General features: G+C 37.3%; 1 protein-coding gene across 7 annotated transcripts in view; it reads left to right on the top strand.

The window, feature by feature from the left end:
- Positions 1-18,516, top strand: part of NCOA1 (nuclear receptor coactivator 1) — a 186,474-nt gene that overhangs the window by 133,109 nt on the left and 34,849 nt on the right. For all 7 annotated transcript variants that reach the window (XM_047067823.1, XM_047067826.1, XM_047067824.1 and 4 more), the window contains 5 exons: positions 1,263-1,410; positions 2,766-4,086; positions 7,611-7,791; positions 16,214-16,331; positions 18,075-18,243. In XM_047067823.1, the coding sequence (XP_046923779.1) occupies positions 1,263-1,410; positions 2,766-4,086; positions 7,611-7,791; positions 16,214-16,331; positions 18,075-18,243 (1,937 nt within the window). The remainder of the gene's footprint in view (positions 1-1,262; positions 1,411-2,765; positions 4,087-7,610; positions 7,792-16,213; positions 16,332-18,074; positions 18,244-18,516) is intronic.

Raw genomic sequence — 18,516 nt, 5'->3', positions numbered from 1 at the left:
TTGCCAAATGGGTAAGGAATGTGGTTGGTTGGACATAAATCTTAATCCTTTCAATTAAGTTTATATCCTAATTTTGGTACTTAGTTTGATTTGTGTATGGTATAGATTTACAACAGATTATGCCCGCTTCAGTATGTAAAGTATACCCAAAGCAATAAAAGAGAGTATGTCTTCTCTTTACTTAAAGTAATATGTAGCTTCAAAAAATATTTAGTGATTGGTCATTTGAAGTCTTTTTAACATGTCTTTAAAATGTAATAGAAGGGCTTTCTGAAATGTCTTTGAAGAATAGGACTAACATTTATTGCAGGCTAAATTGTAATAGTCATTTGTGGTAGTAATTCTTGTTTTTCAGTGAATATGGTTTTTAACCTTGGTATAGCTGAATCTACCTACTAAATCTTTCTTAAAATAGAATTTTATTATATTGCTAAAATACCTATGACATTTTCTTACTTAGTAGTCTGGTATAGCCTTTACATATTTAATAAATACTTACCAATATGTCTAGAATTTGTCTGCTATTAATAAAGCTTTAAGACAAAAGCAGATGATGTTGTTTATGTAGTAATTTGACTGCCTTAACCTAGTTTTTGTTTTTTATATTAGTAACCATTGGCTTTATCTTGATTTGCTTACTACACTAAATTCAAACATCAAAAACAATACATATATGTGAATACAGTAATTTGTCAGTGATTTACATTCCTGAGTGAAAAATTACATTTGAATTTCAGTTAAGTGACTCTGCATACTAATAAAAACATAGAGAGGGTGAATTTCATGGTATATGAATTACATCTCAGTAAAGCTGTCATTAAATAATCAGCCAGCAAAGGGAAGGAAAAAAAGAAAAAAACTTGTTTGAGGTAATACTGAAAGGGAAAGGAGAGAAGGTTACTTCCTGGTATTTTTAATGGTCAGTTAATCAATTTGAAGAGCTGTCCCATTATGGAGAAAAATTAAGGTTGACTTTTTTTGCCTGGTTTGAAGTTTCTTCATAATTTTAACTTCTGTGAAGAGGCACTCGTTCAAGTAGTACTAAATGAAAACTTGTCATTAAGTGGTCTATTTCAACCAGAATCTTTTTCCCCCGCTCAGATCTCTGCTTTGTCTGAGGTATTCTTTATTTTGACTGAGCAGGCAGCGGTTGGGAGGGCATTTAAAATGAGGTTCGAGGTAGAAGGAAGGCATGGTAACTCTCCTCCACCCAAAGTGCAAGTGTTAGAATTTTAACTAGGTTTTTCTTTCGTTTGAAACAGTGATGACCCGTGGCACTGCGTCCAGCCCATCCTATAGATTCATATTGAATGATGGGACAATGCTTAGCGCCCACACCAAGTGTAAGCTTTGCTACCCTCAAAGTCCAGACATGCAACCTTTCATCATGGGAATTCATATCATCGACAGGTACTACTTATTTGGAGAGCTTCATATGATATAAGTCAGTTCACATATCTCTTCTTAGAGAAGAAATTTTTTATACTCTTTAATGGCTAGAAAACAAAAATTCTAAATTAAAACTAGCGTGATGAGTATATAATCAGTATATCCATACTGGGTTTTATAGTTTTGTCGCGTAACAGTAGCCTTACTTTTTGTTGTTTTTGTTTTTGTTTTTTGTTTTGTTTTGTTTTGTTTTGTTTAAAAAGGGACACAGGGAAGGTTAGGCTGAAAATATGTGTTTTGGGGGTGAAAACCAAAAAAGTGGCTAAAAATATCCAACATTCCACGTGTGAACTTTGGTCTTATAAAAGCTTTCAGAGTTTGTTACTATTGTTATTTTTATTTTTAAAAGTGTTATATTTTCGTTAGTGCAGACTCGATGGCTCCTGAGTCCAAGTTGACAGTTTCTGGAACTACAAGTCATTAAACTATCAACTTGAGATTTTCGAGTGTCATTGCCTCTAATTTGTTCCCCTCTCTAAATACATTTTACATTGGTATATATGGTAAATTCATGGAACCATTCTTTTATCCTATGAATTATTCAAAACCCTACATTTGTAACTATTTAAAATGTAGCATTAAACAAAAACAAAGACATTTCCCCTCACTTCATCTTTTCCTCATCTGATATATTTGCTTATTGGAACATGGTAATACCAGTCACAAATCTGTTGTCATAATTATGGATTTGAGTAAAGAGCTCGATGAAAATCTGAATTCAGTATTCTGTTTTTTTCTAATTTTAGTTTAATTTATTCTTGTGAGTGGAATTAGCACAGTTCTTTTTTTCATATTGTGATTTCTCTTTCAAAACATCTGCTATGTCTGCATATCACCCTTTTTAATTTTTACATCAGTGACACAGTATTTTCCTTACCCAGTCTTCCTCTTTGGAGTTGAAATACTTAAAAGCTGTAACAAGGGAGTCATGAATAAAGACTTTATAAACAGAGGTGTGGGAAGTTTCTCAACCAAAAATATTATTGTAATGTTAAGTATTTATATTACTTTTTGAAAAGTTTAAAAGTACCTATATTGGATTTTTTCCAAGGCCAAGAAAGATTTCTTTTTCCTATAACTGAAACCATTATCAAATTTATGGAACCTTGAGCACCATTTCCCATTAAGTGGTGCTAATATTTCACAATAGTACTAATAGTCCACTGTTTCTCTTTAGTTTAAGGTGATACAGAAGCTCTTTTCTTGATGGCTTGCAGTATTAATGAGGTTAATGGTCTTGGTTTATAATATGCATCATAAAAATATTTTAATGGAAACCAGTGGAGATGTTTGAATAATGTCTTTTCTCCTCCTAGGGAACACAGTGGTCTTTCTCCTCAAGATGACACTAATTCTGGAATGTCAATTTCCCGAGTAAACCCGTCCGTCAATTCTAGTATCTCTCCGGCTCATGGTGTGGCTCGTTCATCCACATTGCCACCATCCAGCAACAACATGGTATCCCCCAGAGTAAACCGCCAACAGAGCTCAGACCTCCATAGCAGCAGTCATAGTAACTCTAGCAACAGCCAAGGGAGTTTTGGATGCTCACCTGGAAATCAGATTGTAGCCAGTGTTGCCTTAAACCAGGGACAGGCCAGTTCCCAGAGCACTAACCCCTCCTTAAACCTCAATAATTCTCCTATGGAAGGTACAGGAATATCTCTCGCACAGTTCATGTCTCCAAGGAGACAAGTTAGTTCTGGATTGGCAACAAGGCCCAGGATGCCAAACAATTCGTTTCCTCCTAATATTCCAACATTAAGCTCTCCCGTTGGCATGACAGGTACTACCTGTAATAATAGTAACCGATCTTATTCAAACATCCCAGTAACATCTTTACAGAGTATGAATGAAGGACCCAATAACTCCGTTGGCTTCTCTGCCAGTTCTCCAGTCCTCAGGCAGATGAGCTCGCAGAATTCACCTAGCAGATTAAATATACAGCCCACAAAAGCTGAGTCCAAAGATAACAAAGAGATTGCATCCATTTTAAATGAAATGATTCAGTCCGACAACAGCTCTAGTGATGGCAAACCTCTGGATTCCGGGCTTCTGCATAACAATGACAGACTCTCAGATGGAGACAATAAATACTCCCAAACCAGTCACAAACTAGTGCAGCTTCTGACAACAACAGCAGAGCAGCAGTTACGGCATGCCGATATAGACACAAGTTGCAAAGAGGTACTGTCTTGCTCAGGCACTTCCGGCTCGGCCTCTGCTAACTCTTCGAGCGGCTCTTGCCCCTCCTCTCATAGCTCACTGACAGAGCGGCACAAGATTCTGCACAGGCTCTTACAGGAGGGCAGCCCCTCGGATATCACCACTTTATCTGTCGAGCCTGATAAAAAGGACAGTGCGTCTACTTCTGTGTCAGTGACTGGACAGGTACAAGGGAACTCAAGCGTAAAACTAGAACTGGATGCTTCAAAGAAAAAAGAATCAAAAGACCATCAGCTCCTACGATATCTTTTAGATAAAGATGAGAAAGATATAAGATCAACTCCAAACCTGAGCCTGGATGATGTGAAGGTGAAAGTGGAAAAGAAAGAACAGATGGATCCTTGTAACACAAACCCAACCCCAATGACCAAACCTGCTCCTGAGGAAATTAAACTGGAGTCCCAGAGCCAGGTAGGTAATTCCTTGCTTTAGAGAATGAACGTGCATAGTTATTTTTCCCTTTTCATTTGTTTTCCTCCAGCCATAAACCAGATTTGGATTCAGGCTGTGTTTTGTCCTACCCACTGAGCATATATTAAAAGATTAGTATCAGTGGTTGAAAAAATCACAGGATGCCCTCAAAAGTTCTCGTTGGAACTTCGGAGGGCTACAGTTTTAATGTGGCGTTCTAAGCAAGTAGATGTTTTCTTCTTTCTATAAAATCAGTTCACAACTTTGGAGATTTTTGAGCATACCTTTCCTGCCCCCTCCTCCCAACCCGACCTGTTGAATCCATCTCTGAAAATAGAACCCAGAAGTCGGTATTTTAATGGAGCTCACCAGGGAACTCTGATGTATAGCTAAGTTTGGGAAGCTCCGATGTAAGTGAAATGGGAAAGAAGTGTGAAGCGGTGGACAAGACTGTCTCGTCTGGCTTGCTTTGCTATTCAATTTCCTTTGAAGCGTTTTCTGAGGCTGTTTTTCTTCTCAGCCTTCAGCCCTTATCAGAAGAGGGACTTCGAGTATTCTGGGAAGTAGGGTACATAACAGGCCCTGACACAGAAGTGAACACAAATAAATCTTTGCATAAATTGTTATGAATTAGAAACCTCTATGTTTAGGCTGAAGTGGGGGTGAAGTGAAATTAACAGCCAGCTTCATTTATTGAATAGTTACGTGGACTCGGGAGGAATTTAGAAAAACTGAAAATATGGTCTCTTCGCCCTAGGAGCTAACAACTTATTTAGATGGAATATAGACAAGTATGAGATAGCTGGAAATACAGTTACAAAGCAGCTTATTAATGAGACTCTCCGTTGTGAAACAAGATTCACACTTAGTATGCATAGGTCTTTCATTTCTTGAGCCGGCTTTATATTCTACCTTTGTCTCACAGAGATCTCTCTCTTCCCTCAGACATACTGCATTCTAGGCACATGGAAGTCCTTGCCATTCCTGGGATAAGCCATGTCTCTTCTAAGCATCTTCTGCCTTGCTCTCCTTTCTATGTCTGCTGAACTTCTCCTCATCCTTCACAGACCAGTTCAGACATCATCTCTATAAAGCCTCCCCCTCTAGTCCTCGTTAGACATTTCTTTCCTCTGCATTCATAGTGCTCCGTATTGTCTCTATACCATTTGCAATAACACTATTGTGGTTAATTCTTCATTGTGCTCTTTGAGGATGAGGCTATCCCTCATGTTTCTTGGTACAAGTAAATTATTACTTTGTTTTTTAAGCTGAAAAACAGCTTTAAATAATAACTATATTAAAACTCTCACTCCTTAAAATTAACTGTACAATCCTGGTACATCTGTTTTAGTTTACATGTACGTGCATTTCTGCTGAGTTTATACTAAGAGTGGAATTGCAAGATTGTAAGATACGTGTATGTTCATCTTTAGTAGATAATGCCAGTTTTCCTAGTGTGTACAAAGAATTCCTTCTAGTTGTTCCATGTCCTTGCTGATAGTTGGTATTGTCAGTCTTTTAAATTTTAGACATTCTGGGGTCTGTGGTAGTGGTACTTCATAGTTTTAATTGGCATTTCCTTAATAAACGTTTATTGATCATTTGGATATCTTCTTTTGTAAATTGCCTATTCAAGTGGCTTGCCCATTTTCCCAATATGTTGTCTTTTTCTAATTGACTTATAAAAGTTCTTTACATTTTTTTGGATGAGTCCTTTGTTGGTTATATATTTGCAAACTTCTCCATGCTTTGACTTGCCTTTTCTTTCTTTTAATGGTACTTTTGATGAATTGAAGTTCTTCATTTTAATGTAGTCCAATTTGCCAGTCTTTTCCTTTATAATTAGTACTTTTTGCACATGTGTAACAAAATACATGTGCAAAAATGTTCATAGTAGTTTTATTTGTATTAGCCCCAGACTGAAAATACCCATAAATCCATCAGAGTAAGATGGATATATAGTGTGGTATGTTCGTACAATGGGTTCGTTTTCAGCAGTGAAAACAAATTAACTGCTGCTACATGTGACAAGATCTCTGAATCAGAAATGTAATGTTAAGTGGAAGATGTCAGACATTTAAAAAATGCATGTATATAATTCTATTCATGCAGTCTGAAAATATAAATTTTAGTTGTATTAAATAGTGAAACCCTGTTTTATGTTGATGAATTATCTCAAAGTAATCCTAATAGAATAATATTGGGAAATAAAGGTCAGTTTCCTCCTATGTATAACCTCATACAGATGTAGGGATACCCTGTCTAGTCTAGAAGATATGTTTCTGGGTTTTTTTTTTAATTAATTTATTTTTTTAATGTTTGTTTATTTTTGAGAGAGAGACACACAGAGTGTGAGTGGGGGAGGGGCAGAGAGAGAGGGAGACAACAGAATCCGAAGCAGGCTCCAGGCTCTAAGCTGTCAGCACAGAGCCCATTGTAGGGCTCGAACTCAAGAACTGTGAGATCATGACCTGAGCCAAAGTCAGACGCTTAACTGACTGAGCCACCCAGGAGCTCCTAGAATATATGTTTCTTATTTTATTAAATCCTCAAGTGGAAGTGACCTTCTTAGGATCTTTGAAGCTGATGTGCTATTTATTAAGATATTTCCCGGGGCGCCTGGGTGGCGCAGTCTGTTAAGCGTCCGACTTCAGCCAGGTCACGATCTCACGGTCCGTGAGTTCGAGCCCCGCATCAGGCTCTGGGCTGATGGCTCGGAGCCTGGATCCTGTTTCCGATTCTGTGTCTCCCTCTCTGTCTGCCCCTCCCCCGTTCATGCTCTGTCTCTCTCTGTTCCAAAAATGAATAAAAACGTTGAAAAAAAAAAATTAAAAAAAAAAAAAAGATATTTCCCAAACTATTTCAAATTATAAAGTTACATCAGTGTGAATTTATTTTTCATACCATCATATAGTAAGTCATTTTACAAGATTTAAAAAAAATATGACAGCAAAAATCATCCATGGTCAGTGTAACACAGTACTTTTGATACTTCTTTGCAGTCCAATCTTTTTCCTGTGCGTAAATTTTGTACCCAAATATAGTAGACGCATATTATGTGTATATTATCTTATATCTTACACTATATTAATATCATAAGCATCCACATTTTTTCTAGTAGCTCACATAATTTCAGTGAGGCCCCAATCTTCCTGATTATTTCTTCTTTCTTTCCCTCATAGTCACACTTAACTCACAGAGTATAAGGGAGCACCTTTTTTTCTTTTTTTAAAAAAAAATTTTTTTTAACGTTTATTTATTTTTGAGACAGAGAGAGAGAGTATGAACGGGGGAGGGTCAGAGAGAGAGGGAGACACAGAATCTGAAACAGGCTCCAGGCTCTGAGCTGTCAGCACAGAGCCCGACACGGGGCTCGAACTCACTGACTGCAAGATCATGACCTGAGCCGAAGTCAGACACTCAACCAACTGAGCCACTCAGGCGCCCCAGGAGCACCTTTTTTTCTACATTGATTCAGGTAAAGTATAGAATATATTTTCTCTAACTTTGGTTTCCGTTCTTAGTTTACAGCTGACCTTGACCAGTTTGATCAGTTACTACCCACACTGGAGAAGGCAGCCCAGTTGCCAGGCCTGTGTGAGCCGGAGAGGATGGATGGTGCGGTCACCAATGTAACGATCAAATCAGAGACCCTGCCAGCTTCGCTTCAGTCCACCACTGCCAGACCCACTTCCAGGCTGAATAGTATGTGTCGAGGAGAAAACCTCATTTTAAATGTTTAATGATAATATGGGTTAGTGCTTTTGTCTCTCACCATTACTGCACAGACCATTTGTTTGTTGAGAGTAAACTGTCTTTTCTTTTCTGTTTTTTTTTAAGTTTATTGATTTATTTTGAGAGAGAGAGTGTGTGTGTACGCAGAGGAGGAGCAGAAAGAGAGAGAGAGAGAGAGAGAGAGGGAGAGAGAGAGAATCCCAAGCAGGCTTCACGCTGTCGGTGTCGTCATGAGATCATGACTGACCTGAAATCCAGTGACATATACTTCACTGACTGAGCCACCATGCCCCCAGAGAGTGAACTATCTTCTTAGTAATGCCACTGTAAATGATATACAGTTACTTTTAAACATATAAACTTGACTCATCATGTGTATTTTAAATTATGGGATAACTTCTATCCTTTTGTAATTAATGTTGAAGCAAATAATTTTGTGTTCTTACCCAAAATATTCCATAGCAGGACTTTCACAAATATAATATTGGTCAAATTGTATTTCCCAAAGTGTCTTCATTGAACACTAGTCCTAGGAGTTGGAAAAAAAAAGGGATTTTGTGCGAAAATCCACTGGGCGGATGGTACATGGCATGGCACGTATGCCATTCCACAGTGCATATTAAAGGTTTTAAAAAGTCCTGTGTTAAAGATACCAGTGTAGATTTCTGTAAAGCATTGACCATACTTTCTTAATTATGGAATTCCTTTTCTCAAGTAATGCATTTTTCCCCATGGAGCACCATTTAGGAGACAGCTGTGTTGAAATAGGTCACTTCTACTCCAGCCCAAGGAGACACTTTGATAGGATAATACTTCATGAAGATAGGGCTGTCAAGTTTTTTTCACCCATCAAATTTTGAAGTTTAACATAACAGTGGTGGTAATTCCATTGTGTCATCTGGAAACTAACCAGCTCACTTTCAAAATTTGCCTGTGTTCCTGACCAGTCTTGTCATTCTTCTGATGGGATCAGGTGTGGGACTCATTTTATTTCAATTCTACTGCAGCTTTTAGCTGTCATGACACACCTCCTAAAAGTCTGCCAGGATTTCCAGGAAGCTGGAAAGAAAAGTCTTGAGTCATTTCTGACATTTTTGGAAGCAGTTTTTCAGCTGACTAGAGCATTGGTTGTAAGCAGGAGCCCAGATTCAAGTCTCCCGTTCTCCATTTATTAACAGTATTACTTTGGACAGATAAATTTTTTGAGCTTTATTCTCCTTATCTGTAAAAGGAGAATTAGAATTAGATGAAATGACTCCAAAAGCCTCTTCTAATTGGAACCGAGAGGCTCCAGACTCTGGGATGGCAGACACAGTTGGAGAAACAAGAAGGTGCAAGGGTAAAAGGCAATAAAATGAAAGTCCACATACTGATTGGTTTGATCCTGGTCCCATTCTCCATCTAATATGGGAGCCTGGAGGATTTATCTCAGGAGACACTGAATGACCAGAACAGAGATGACTGGCTATAGCTATGGAAGGAGAGCTCCCTAAAGTGCAAAGATCCTCCTGCCATCTAATATCCAATAGAAGGCTCCCAGGAGACAGGCCTCACGCTTAGCTCTCAAAGTCAGTGTTTTAGAACACTGAACAGACACAGCCAGACATCACCAGGATTTTGAGGGAAGTCTGCAACTTGAAAGAGAGTAAAAGAAACAAACAGAAAAAGAGTATGCGGTAGAGCTATACAATGAGTGCATGGACAAAAAAAAAAAAAAATGCTGAAATTTTTGAAAAGATAATTTATCCATAAATAATATGGGAAGAAAAAAGGGGGCAACGAACAAGAAAGAACCTTTGGAAATTAGATATCCAAAAATTTTAAATTTCAAGATAAACACTAGAAGACAAAGCTGAGAAAAACTTTAAGAAAGAAAAAAAAAAAAAAAAAGACCAAAAGACAAATAGAAAATTTGGAAGAAAAAGTTAAGATCAACCTAGGAGGGCCAGTAATGGTAGATAAGAATTCCAGAAACAAACAAACAATGAAAGAGGGGGAAAACACGGAAAAGAAGATATTTTCAAACAAATGAACAAAAAATCATATGAAATGACTGTTAGGGAATTGGGGACAAAGGGCGTAGTAGGAGAGGTAGATATGGGAGAATTAAGACTTCCTCTGCCATGATGGGAAGTTGGTAATCTGAAATTAAGATATCAAAGAATAGCAGCATACGCATATTTAGAAATAAATAGGTAAGTGCCAAAGAAAACACCTACACAAATTGAGAATGGTTGAGGGGTAAAGCTTAAAACTGCTTTTATTCATAATAGACCTTTTGGTTCTGACTTTAAAAATTATGTACCTGTATTAATTTGATAAAAATTAAAGATAATACAAATAGAAAGTGTTTTCCAACTCTATAGGACTGTGAAAATGGAGTGTTTTTCCTTCATAGTCTGTCCTGAGGCAAATAGCTCTTTCTTCTCTCTCGAGATTTCCTCCCCTGAATATAGCTCCATATATAAAAGTATATAAATAGGCCAGAATCTGTTAAACCTTGTGCTATAGTGTTGGCAAAGGCCAAAAACATAGAAGGGAAGATACTGAGGTAAACGAGGGCAAGGATGATAGATGCAGACAGCCGGTCTATATGGTTTCAATATAGACAAGAAGGAAAATAAGATTTTAGGAGGCATAAGGCTAAGGAAACAAGTTGGGCAGAATAAAGGATTGAAGAAGGAAAAAGAAGATGGGGAGTCCATCTTTTTATAGGAGCCCATTACTTTGTATGGATATGACAAACTCTTTAGTCTGTGTCATGACACATCTATTATACTTACTCTAGGACCCATCCATTTTCTGTAATTATCTTTGTTTTCTCCAAAGTTACTTTCTTTGTTAAATTTTCTATCTCTCTTTCCTGCCACTGGCTTTTCTGGAATTTGAGATGTCCATCCATATACACCGACAAAGGCCTAGAATGAACAATCTTGGTAGCTAGAGTGTATCTTTAGCTAACGTGAGAAACCCTTTTGCTCTGGCAGTGAATGTAGGTTCTGATTATAGAAGCCCTATTTCTTTGTTGCTGTTGTGAGAGAGTGGGGCTTGGTGATGGGGAAATCCTCGTGGCAGCCCAGGCACCCACTCTGGGAGATTCCCTGGGCAGAACTCCCACCCTGAGTCATGCACTTACCCCTTTAATCCCAGGGGCAGATGCCAGAGTCCTCTGCACTTGGGGCGGGGCCTGCTGCAGCTGTTCAGTGGCCCAGTCGCCCCTGGCTTGTTCCTGTATTGACCACTGAGCTTGGGGGTGTTCTGGTCTTTTGGGAAAACTCCCCTTCTTGGAGAATCTTCTCTTTCTCCCACTGTAGATTTTTTTAGTTTTGTTAAGGTTTTACCATCAGTTTGTCCCCTCTGTTTTATCTTTCAGAAACTCTGTCATTCAAGTCAGCTGCCATACTTCTTTTGCCTTTCCTTCAGCTGGAGATTTCTTTTTTCTTTTTTATTTCTTTTGTTATATCAGAGATAATTTTGGAGGGAAAATAAAATACGAGGATAAATCTGCCACACTGAACCAGAATATTGCCTTAGGTCTCTTTACGTATGAGAAAATTAAGATCCAGAGAATGAAAAGAAAGAAAAAATACAGACAAAAACTTGCCTGAAGTTTTCCACTTAGTATATGCAGAATCAGGATTTAAATCTCAGTCTGCCTGGTTTCAAAATATCCTGTCGACATGCACACCACACACCCATGCAGTGTGACCAAGTGATTTAAATAATGTTGTTAGAAATGTACTATAAGAGCACAGCAAGAGACGGTGTAGGAGGGTATTATTGGTCAAAATATGTACAATATGACTTCTTCGGCAGCACCTTCAAAACCTCTGCTACGTCCTTTTGATTGTCTTCAGCTCCTTATCCTTTGAGGGTGGATTTAACTCCTGAAATTTTCTGGAGTTATTTGGAGCCAAATTTGTTGATCCAAAAAACAATAATACTTTGTTTTAACCAGAACCAAAATTAGACTAACTATAAGGAGATATATTTTTTTGAGGGACCTGTATACTGTTTTAGATCGATCTAGAAGAATTCCAAAAATATTTGAACACTGACAACTTCATTGGAATAAGTGAATGATCTCGTGAAGTGGTTGATCTTATGTTTGATGGACATACACATTCTGAGATTATTATTTTTTAAAGATCATTAACTTGTAGCATGTTAAAATAATTATATAACTCAAAAAATAATGAGTTTTACATAAAGCACTTTTTCAGTAATTAAAAAAATCCATTTTAATTTCCCTTTTACAGAGTATTGTGCCTGTTGGTATCTTTTGCTATTTTATAAAGCTGTAATGTATAATCTTATGTAGAGATAATTTACTACATATGAGAGCGTAACTGAAATAGAAGTTCTAAATAGAATTGCTTGGTCAAAGGATAGATAGATTTTGCCAAATGGCCCTTCTCAGATATTACACCAGTTTACACTCTGAGAATGTTCTTCTTTCTACACATCCTAAGACATCGAGTTTACACACTTTCTCATCTTTGCCAATCTGATGGTTTGGTTTTTTAAAGTATCACAGTATAGCTTTAATCTGTATTGCTTTTTTTGTGAATTAGGTTGATCATTTTTCAGTGATCTGTGATTCAGTGATTTTTCAGTCACGTGGATGTGACCTGTTCATATTCTCTCGCCATTTATCTATTGGATTTTTCCATTTTTATCTTATGATTTATAGGAGGGGTTTTTTTTAACATAAGTTAATCTGTTGTCTACATCACACTTAGCAAAATAAAACACTGCAACTGCTGTGCTTTATTTTTATTTAGAAAAATAAAACACTACAACCAAATGTAACACAAAACTGAGCCAGAAACCTCTTAACCAATGGCTGAGGAAAGTGGCTGACCGTCGGAATCACTAGATAGGGATGGTCTGTTAAAGGAGTAGAATGTGCAAAAGCCGCTGCCATGGTTAGACAATGGTTTCTACCTGTGTGCAGAAATTTTTATTTATTTATTATTTATTTTTTTTAACATTTTATTCATTTTTGAGAGACACAGTGTGAGTGGGGGAGAGGCGGAAAGAGAGGGAGACACAGAATAGAAGCAGGCTCCAGGCTCTGAGCTGTCAGCACGGAACCCAATGTGGAGCTCGAACTCACAGACTGCAAGATCGTGACCTGAGCCGAAGTTGGACACTTAACTGACTGCGCCACCCAGGTGCCCCGAGAAATTTTTTAATTTTTTAGTAACATAACTTTTCTGTGGCTAATGGATATATAAAGCTTTCCTCTTAACCAGACTAGAAATGGAGAAAATATGATGTTGAGCCCTTTGCAAGGATGATAAGAAAGATTAATAGCTTGATCAGGGATGGGGCACTTGGGTGGCTCAGTAAGTTAAGCATCTGACTCTTGGTTTTGGCTCAGGTCATGATCTCATGATTTGTGAGATCGAGCCCCACATCAGGCTCTGCACTGACAGCATGGAGCCTGCTTGGGATTCCCTCTCTCTTCTCTCTGTGCCCCTCTCCCACTGACATGCACTCGCACTTACCCTCCTCTCTCTCTCTCTCTCTCTCTCTCTCTCTCTCTCTCAAAATAAACAAACATTAAAAAAAAAAATAGCTTGATCAGGGATCCCTAAGAGCTTGTTTTCTACCCCCACTTCATCTGTCCCTCTCCAACACAGAGATGCATTGATGCTTCCCTCTACAAATTACTTTGCCTGTCTTGTGTTACATATGTACATACTCGTGTTTGTGATAGGGACACAAATATGACCAAAAATAGTAGATTTATTCCCTGGACAAACAAAGATAACTTGTGTTTTTCTTTTTTCTTTTTTTTAACGTTTGTTTATTTTTGAGAGAGCAAGTAGGGGAGGGGCAGAGAGTGGGGGGGATGGAGGATCGAAAGCAGGTTCTGTGCTGACGGCAGTAAGACTGGTGCGGGGCGAAAACTCACGAACCATGAGATCATGAACTGAGCCGAAGTCGAATGCTCAACCTACTAAGCCACCCAAGGGCCCATATTTGTGTATTTTTTAAAACATTCCAGCAAATCCTCAAATTTTTTGTAAAAATAAATTTCTAAAGGAAATCTTAAAAGGTTGAGGTAACTTTTAGAATAAAAACCAACTTTTAAGCATAAAGCCTATGCAAACAGAACTTTTACTTGAATCAAAGTTTGATTTGTTTGGGTTTATCTTCCTAGTCATCAAACTTAGCACATGAATCTTACTTCATTTGGAGAAATTTTATCTAGCTTATTGATATTTTCCTCAACAGGACACCAATGAGGTATTACTACTCATTACCTCATTACCAATGAGGTCCTATTACTGAGTCAAATAAACTATCTTATAATATTCAGTATTGATGGTAGATAGCCATATAAATTTTCTTTGACTCTTAAATATAATTAATTTTGTCTAGGTTAGATTTCTGAAATAGAATAGGACTGAGGAATTAATGTGTGGAATAGAGCAGTGGGACAGCTTTAGATAATCTTCTTTGACTAACTTCCTGATTTAAATAATGATAGGAATTAAGTGATTACTTTCCCATCAGCATTTGTGGTTGGTGTTGTTTGGTGGTTTTTATTTGTTTTGTTTTTCGGAATCTACAGAATTTAATTTTTCTATCATTTGTCATGACAGACAAGACAAATTTAATTGAAAGCTATAATTATTTGCATTTAGAAGTGAATGTGTTTTGGAGCGTCCGGGTGGCTCAGTCAGATGAGTGTCTGACTTCGGCTTAGGTCATGATCTCATGGTTCCTGGGTTCAAGCCTCACGTTGGGCTCTGTGCTGGCAGTGTGGAGCCTGCTTGGGATTCTTTCTCTCCCTCTTTCTCTCTCTCTGCCCCTCCCCGACTTGCACTCTTTCTCTAAATAAATAAGTACGCTTAAAAAAAACAACCTCCAACGCATTTTTAGTTGGGTTTTTAAAAATTATACTAGTTTTCTCAGGCTGCTATAATAAAATACCACAGACCAGGTGGCTTAAACAACAGAATTTAATTTTCTTACAGATCTGGAGGCTAGAAGTGCAAGGTGAAGGGGGTTGGCAGGTTTGGTTTCTTCCGAGGCCTCTCCTGGGCTTGTGGATGGCTGCCTCCTTGCAGTGGCCTTGTGGTCATCCCTCTGTCTGTGTTTTGTCTGTGTCCTAATCTCCTCTTCTTATAAGAACACCAGTCATCTTGAATTAGAGCCCACCCTAACTTCCCTGCCCATCTCTGAAGACCCTGTCTCCACATACAGTCACATTCTGAGCTACTAGGAGTTAGACCTTCTCATATGAATTTTGGGGGAATACAGGTCAGCCCATAACAATGATTAATTAATATATGTCCATTTCAGAAATTACAAATAACCATTAGAAGCACTAAAAGAAAATAAAAGTCATCCTTATTCTCACAACCTAAAATCTACCAAAGATAAACTCCTTTCCAGAACTTTTTTCTACTCATATATACTAAATAATTTGTAAAACCAGAATCATTCTGCACATAATATCTTGGTTTATGGGGTCATTTTCTTTTTCATTTAGTTGGACACTGTAACTATCCAAACCAGGGTTCATTAAACATTCCCTGAGTTTCTAGAATTCAGGTTATTTACAATTTTTCATAGAATAAACAGTACAGAAATGATCAAGTTTTGAAAAGAAAATGCCTAACCAAAACTTTCTAAAATGCATATACTATTTTCTTCCATTACAAGATATAATTTGATGTCTTTTTTCATTTGTCATTGTTATAAGCATCAGTCGTTATACTGTTATTATACAGATGTATTCTTAGTTAACAGCTACAGAGCTTTGCCCATTTTCTAAACGACCCCAGACTGCTGTGCCCTATAGTTTCTGTTACTGCCTTTTATAGAACATCTTTTGTTTGCCACTCTCATTTCATGATAACACTGTCCCTACCTATAGTGTATTATACTGCCCTGTAGACTGAAAAAGCAGTTAACCAAAATTGTTATAATTATCTTTAAAGAAAATAATTTCTGGGGTGCCTGGCTGTCTCGGTCAGTGGAGCATGCAACTCTTGATCTCAGTCAGGGCTGTGAGTTCGAGCCCCATGTTGGGTGTAGCTGTTACTTAAAAATTAAAGAAATAAAAAAGAAAACAGTTAAAAAGAAATAAAAGAGATAATTTTTGGCAAAATTCTGAGTGATTCTCCTATGATAACGTCAACTTACGTGCAGGCTTTTTTACATCAGATTGTCTTTGATTCAGAGACTTTTTCTTTCTCACTGGTTATTATGTGGCCACATTCTAGATAGTTTAAGTTTCTGAATAAGGGACCTTTGTATCATCGAAATAATATTTTATAGGGGAAATCTCATTCTATTACACAATATATTACTTCTGAAAAGTACTGTCTTTTTATCTTCCACTGTGATCCTGACTTCTTGCTTTTTCCAGGATTACCGGAGCTGGAATTGGAAGCTATTGATAACCAGTTTGGACAGCCAGGAACAGGTGATCAGATTCCATGGGCAAATAATACAGTGACTACCGTAAATCAGAATAAACCAGAAGAGTGAGTAACACATTTCCTACTTTAAAAAACATCAGGGGCGCCTGGGTGGCGCAGTCGGTTAAGCGTCCGACTTCGGCCAGGTCACGATCTCGCGGTCCGGGAGTTCGAGCCCCGCGTCGGGCTCTGGGCTGATGGCTCAGAGCCTGGAGCCTGTTTCCGATTCTGTGTCTCCCTCTCTCTCTGCCCCTCCCCCTTTCATGCTCTGTCTCTCTCTGTCCCAAAAATAAATAAACGTTGAAAAATAAAAATTTAAAAAAAAATAAAAAATAAAAAAAAAAAATAAAAAACATCAGATACTTGGGGTGCCTGGGTGGCTCAGTTGGTTAAGTGTCCAACTTCAGCTCAGGTCATGATCTCGCGGTTTGTGAATTTGAGCCCTGTGTTGGGCTCTGGGCTGACAGCTCAGAGCCTGGAGCCTACTTTGGATTCCGTGTCTCCCTCTCTCTCTGCTCCTTCCCTGCTCGCTCGCTCTCTCTCAAAAATAAATAAACATAAAAAAATTTAAAAAATTAAAAAATTAAAATTATCAGATACCAATTTCAACAAAGAACTACTTTTCCCACACTGGATTCCAGCCTACGTTGGTATTTTGTGAGCTAGTAGTAGAAGTGAATGTTTAATGAAAAAAAGGGGATGTAGGAAGACACCAAGTTAAACAGATTTATTTACTGTGTGACTGCAAGGCCGGTATGTATTGTAATTACCAAGCGATTGACATAGTATGCAGTGGTTGTTTTATTTTTCATCTCTTGCTTTGCTTTGATTGATTCTTATACAGTTTCTGAGACCTGTAGATGAAGTGAGCTCAGTATAACAATTATTTTGAAAGCTCTTGAGCTTTTAGTTGTATAATTATTTTGTCCAGAGTTTCTTTTTGGAGCAAGATGGTTAATAAGAGAAGGTACATTTTACATCTACTTAGTGTCCCATCTTGATTACAATTTAATTGCTTAATTGACATAAGTAGCTCTATTCCAAAACATTAGAGAAGAGTACATTTCATACATAGCAACCAAAGGATGACTAGACAGTATCGAGTGTAGCTTAGAGCTTTTAACTATGAACTGCATTCCCACTTACCTTCCCCCCAAAAGAATCCTTAAAATTATGTCATTATATTTGTATTATTAATATTATTTTCTATATATTTCTAAATTTTATGCATCAATTGGCATCCTTTTGGATTAGACTATGTATTTCCTTCATGTAATCAACATTTTTTTGTTGTTGTTGCTTAACACTGAGCATGTTTCTTTTTTCTAGTTTGATTTCTTGGGTAAATGGTCATCATGTCATATTATCAATATGATTTGATCATCTTTGAGAGTTAAGTATAAATAGAATAAATCTTACCATAGGCTGGATGATTTTTTATGAGATTTTGATTGATTTTTATTTTTGATTTTCACCAAAAATTGTTTTTCCTTTCTTAACTATATTTAGTTAATTTTTTAGGCTAATTCTATTAAGCTAACAAGAAGAGTACAGAAGCAAAGTTCAGTGATTGACAAAATAGTGAAAATACATTCCGGCTACATATAGAACATTTATAAGTTTTTTCACATAAGTGTAGAACATTTCTTTGTGTAAGAATTGATCGAAAAAGCATCTCAGCAAAGAACTTTATAGAATAAGACTTGCATATGTGTTCGTATCATATATACATATATATATTTGCATTACTGAGATTGAATACTTATTTGCTGTATCAGTCTTAAACATTTCTATCTTTTGATTCTATAGCCAGTGTATTAGTTCACAATTAGATGAGCTTCTCTGTCCACCAACAACAGTAGAAGGAAGAAATGATGAGAAGGCTCTTCTTGAACAGCTGGTGTCCTTCCTCAGCGGCAAAGATGAAACGGAGCTAGCTGAACTAGATAGAGCTCTGGGGATTGACAAACTTGTCCAGGTATTTATTAAGCTCGGCCTTATATAACTGATACAATCCTGAGAAGCTAGAAAAGTATTTTTAAGCAAGATTTTTCAATACTGTTCTCACTGTGTTTTTTGTGGTTTTATAATTTATTCTTGTGAAAATTGTCAAAATATATAATAGCTAACTAATGAGTTTTTTAAACAAAAAATCATAATAATTACAAATAGTTAGAATTAGAAAGTCTTAGCGTTTCACTATGGAACAGAATCTTAGAAGCTCCCCCTAGAATAGAATCCAACATTATAT

The sequence above is a fragment of the Lynx rufus genome, unplaced genomic scaffold (genome assembly GCF_022079265.1).
Source record: "Lynx rufus isolate CCGP_SWC_20201006 ecotype Redwood Valley unplaced genomic scaffold, mLynRuf1.p SCAF_8, whole genome shotgun sequence".
Classification (NCBI taxonomy): domain Eukaryota; kingdom Metazoa; phylum Chordata; class Mammalia; order Carnivora; family Felidae; genus Lynx; species Lynx rufus.
Note: the sequence above shows the minus strand (reverse complement) of the source record. Positions and strands in the feature narration are given on the sequence as shown.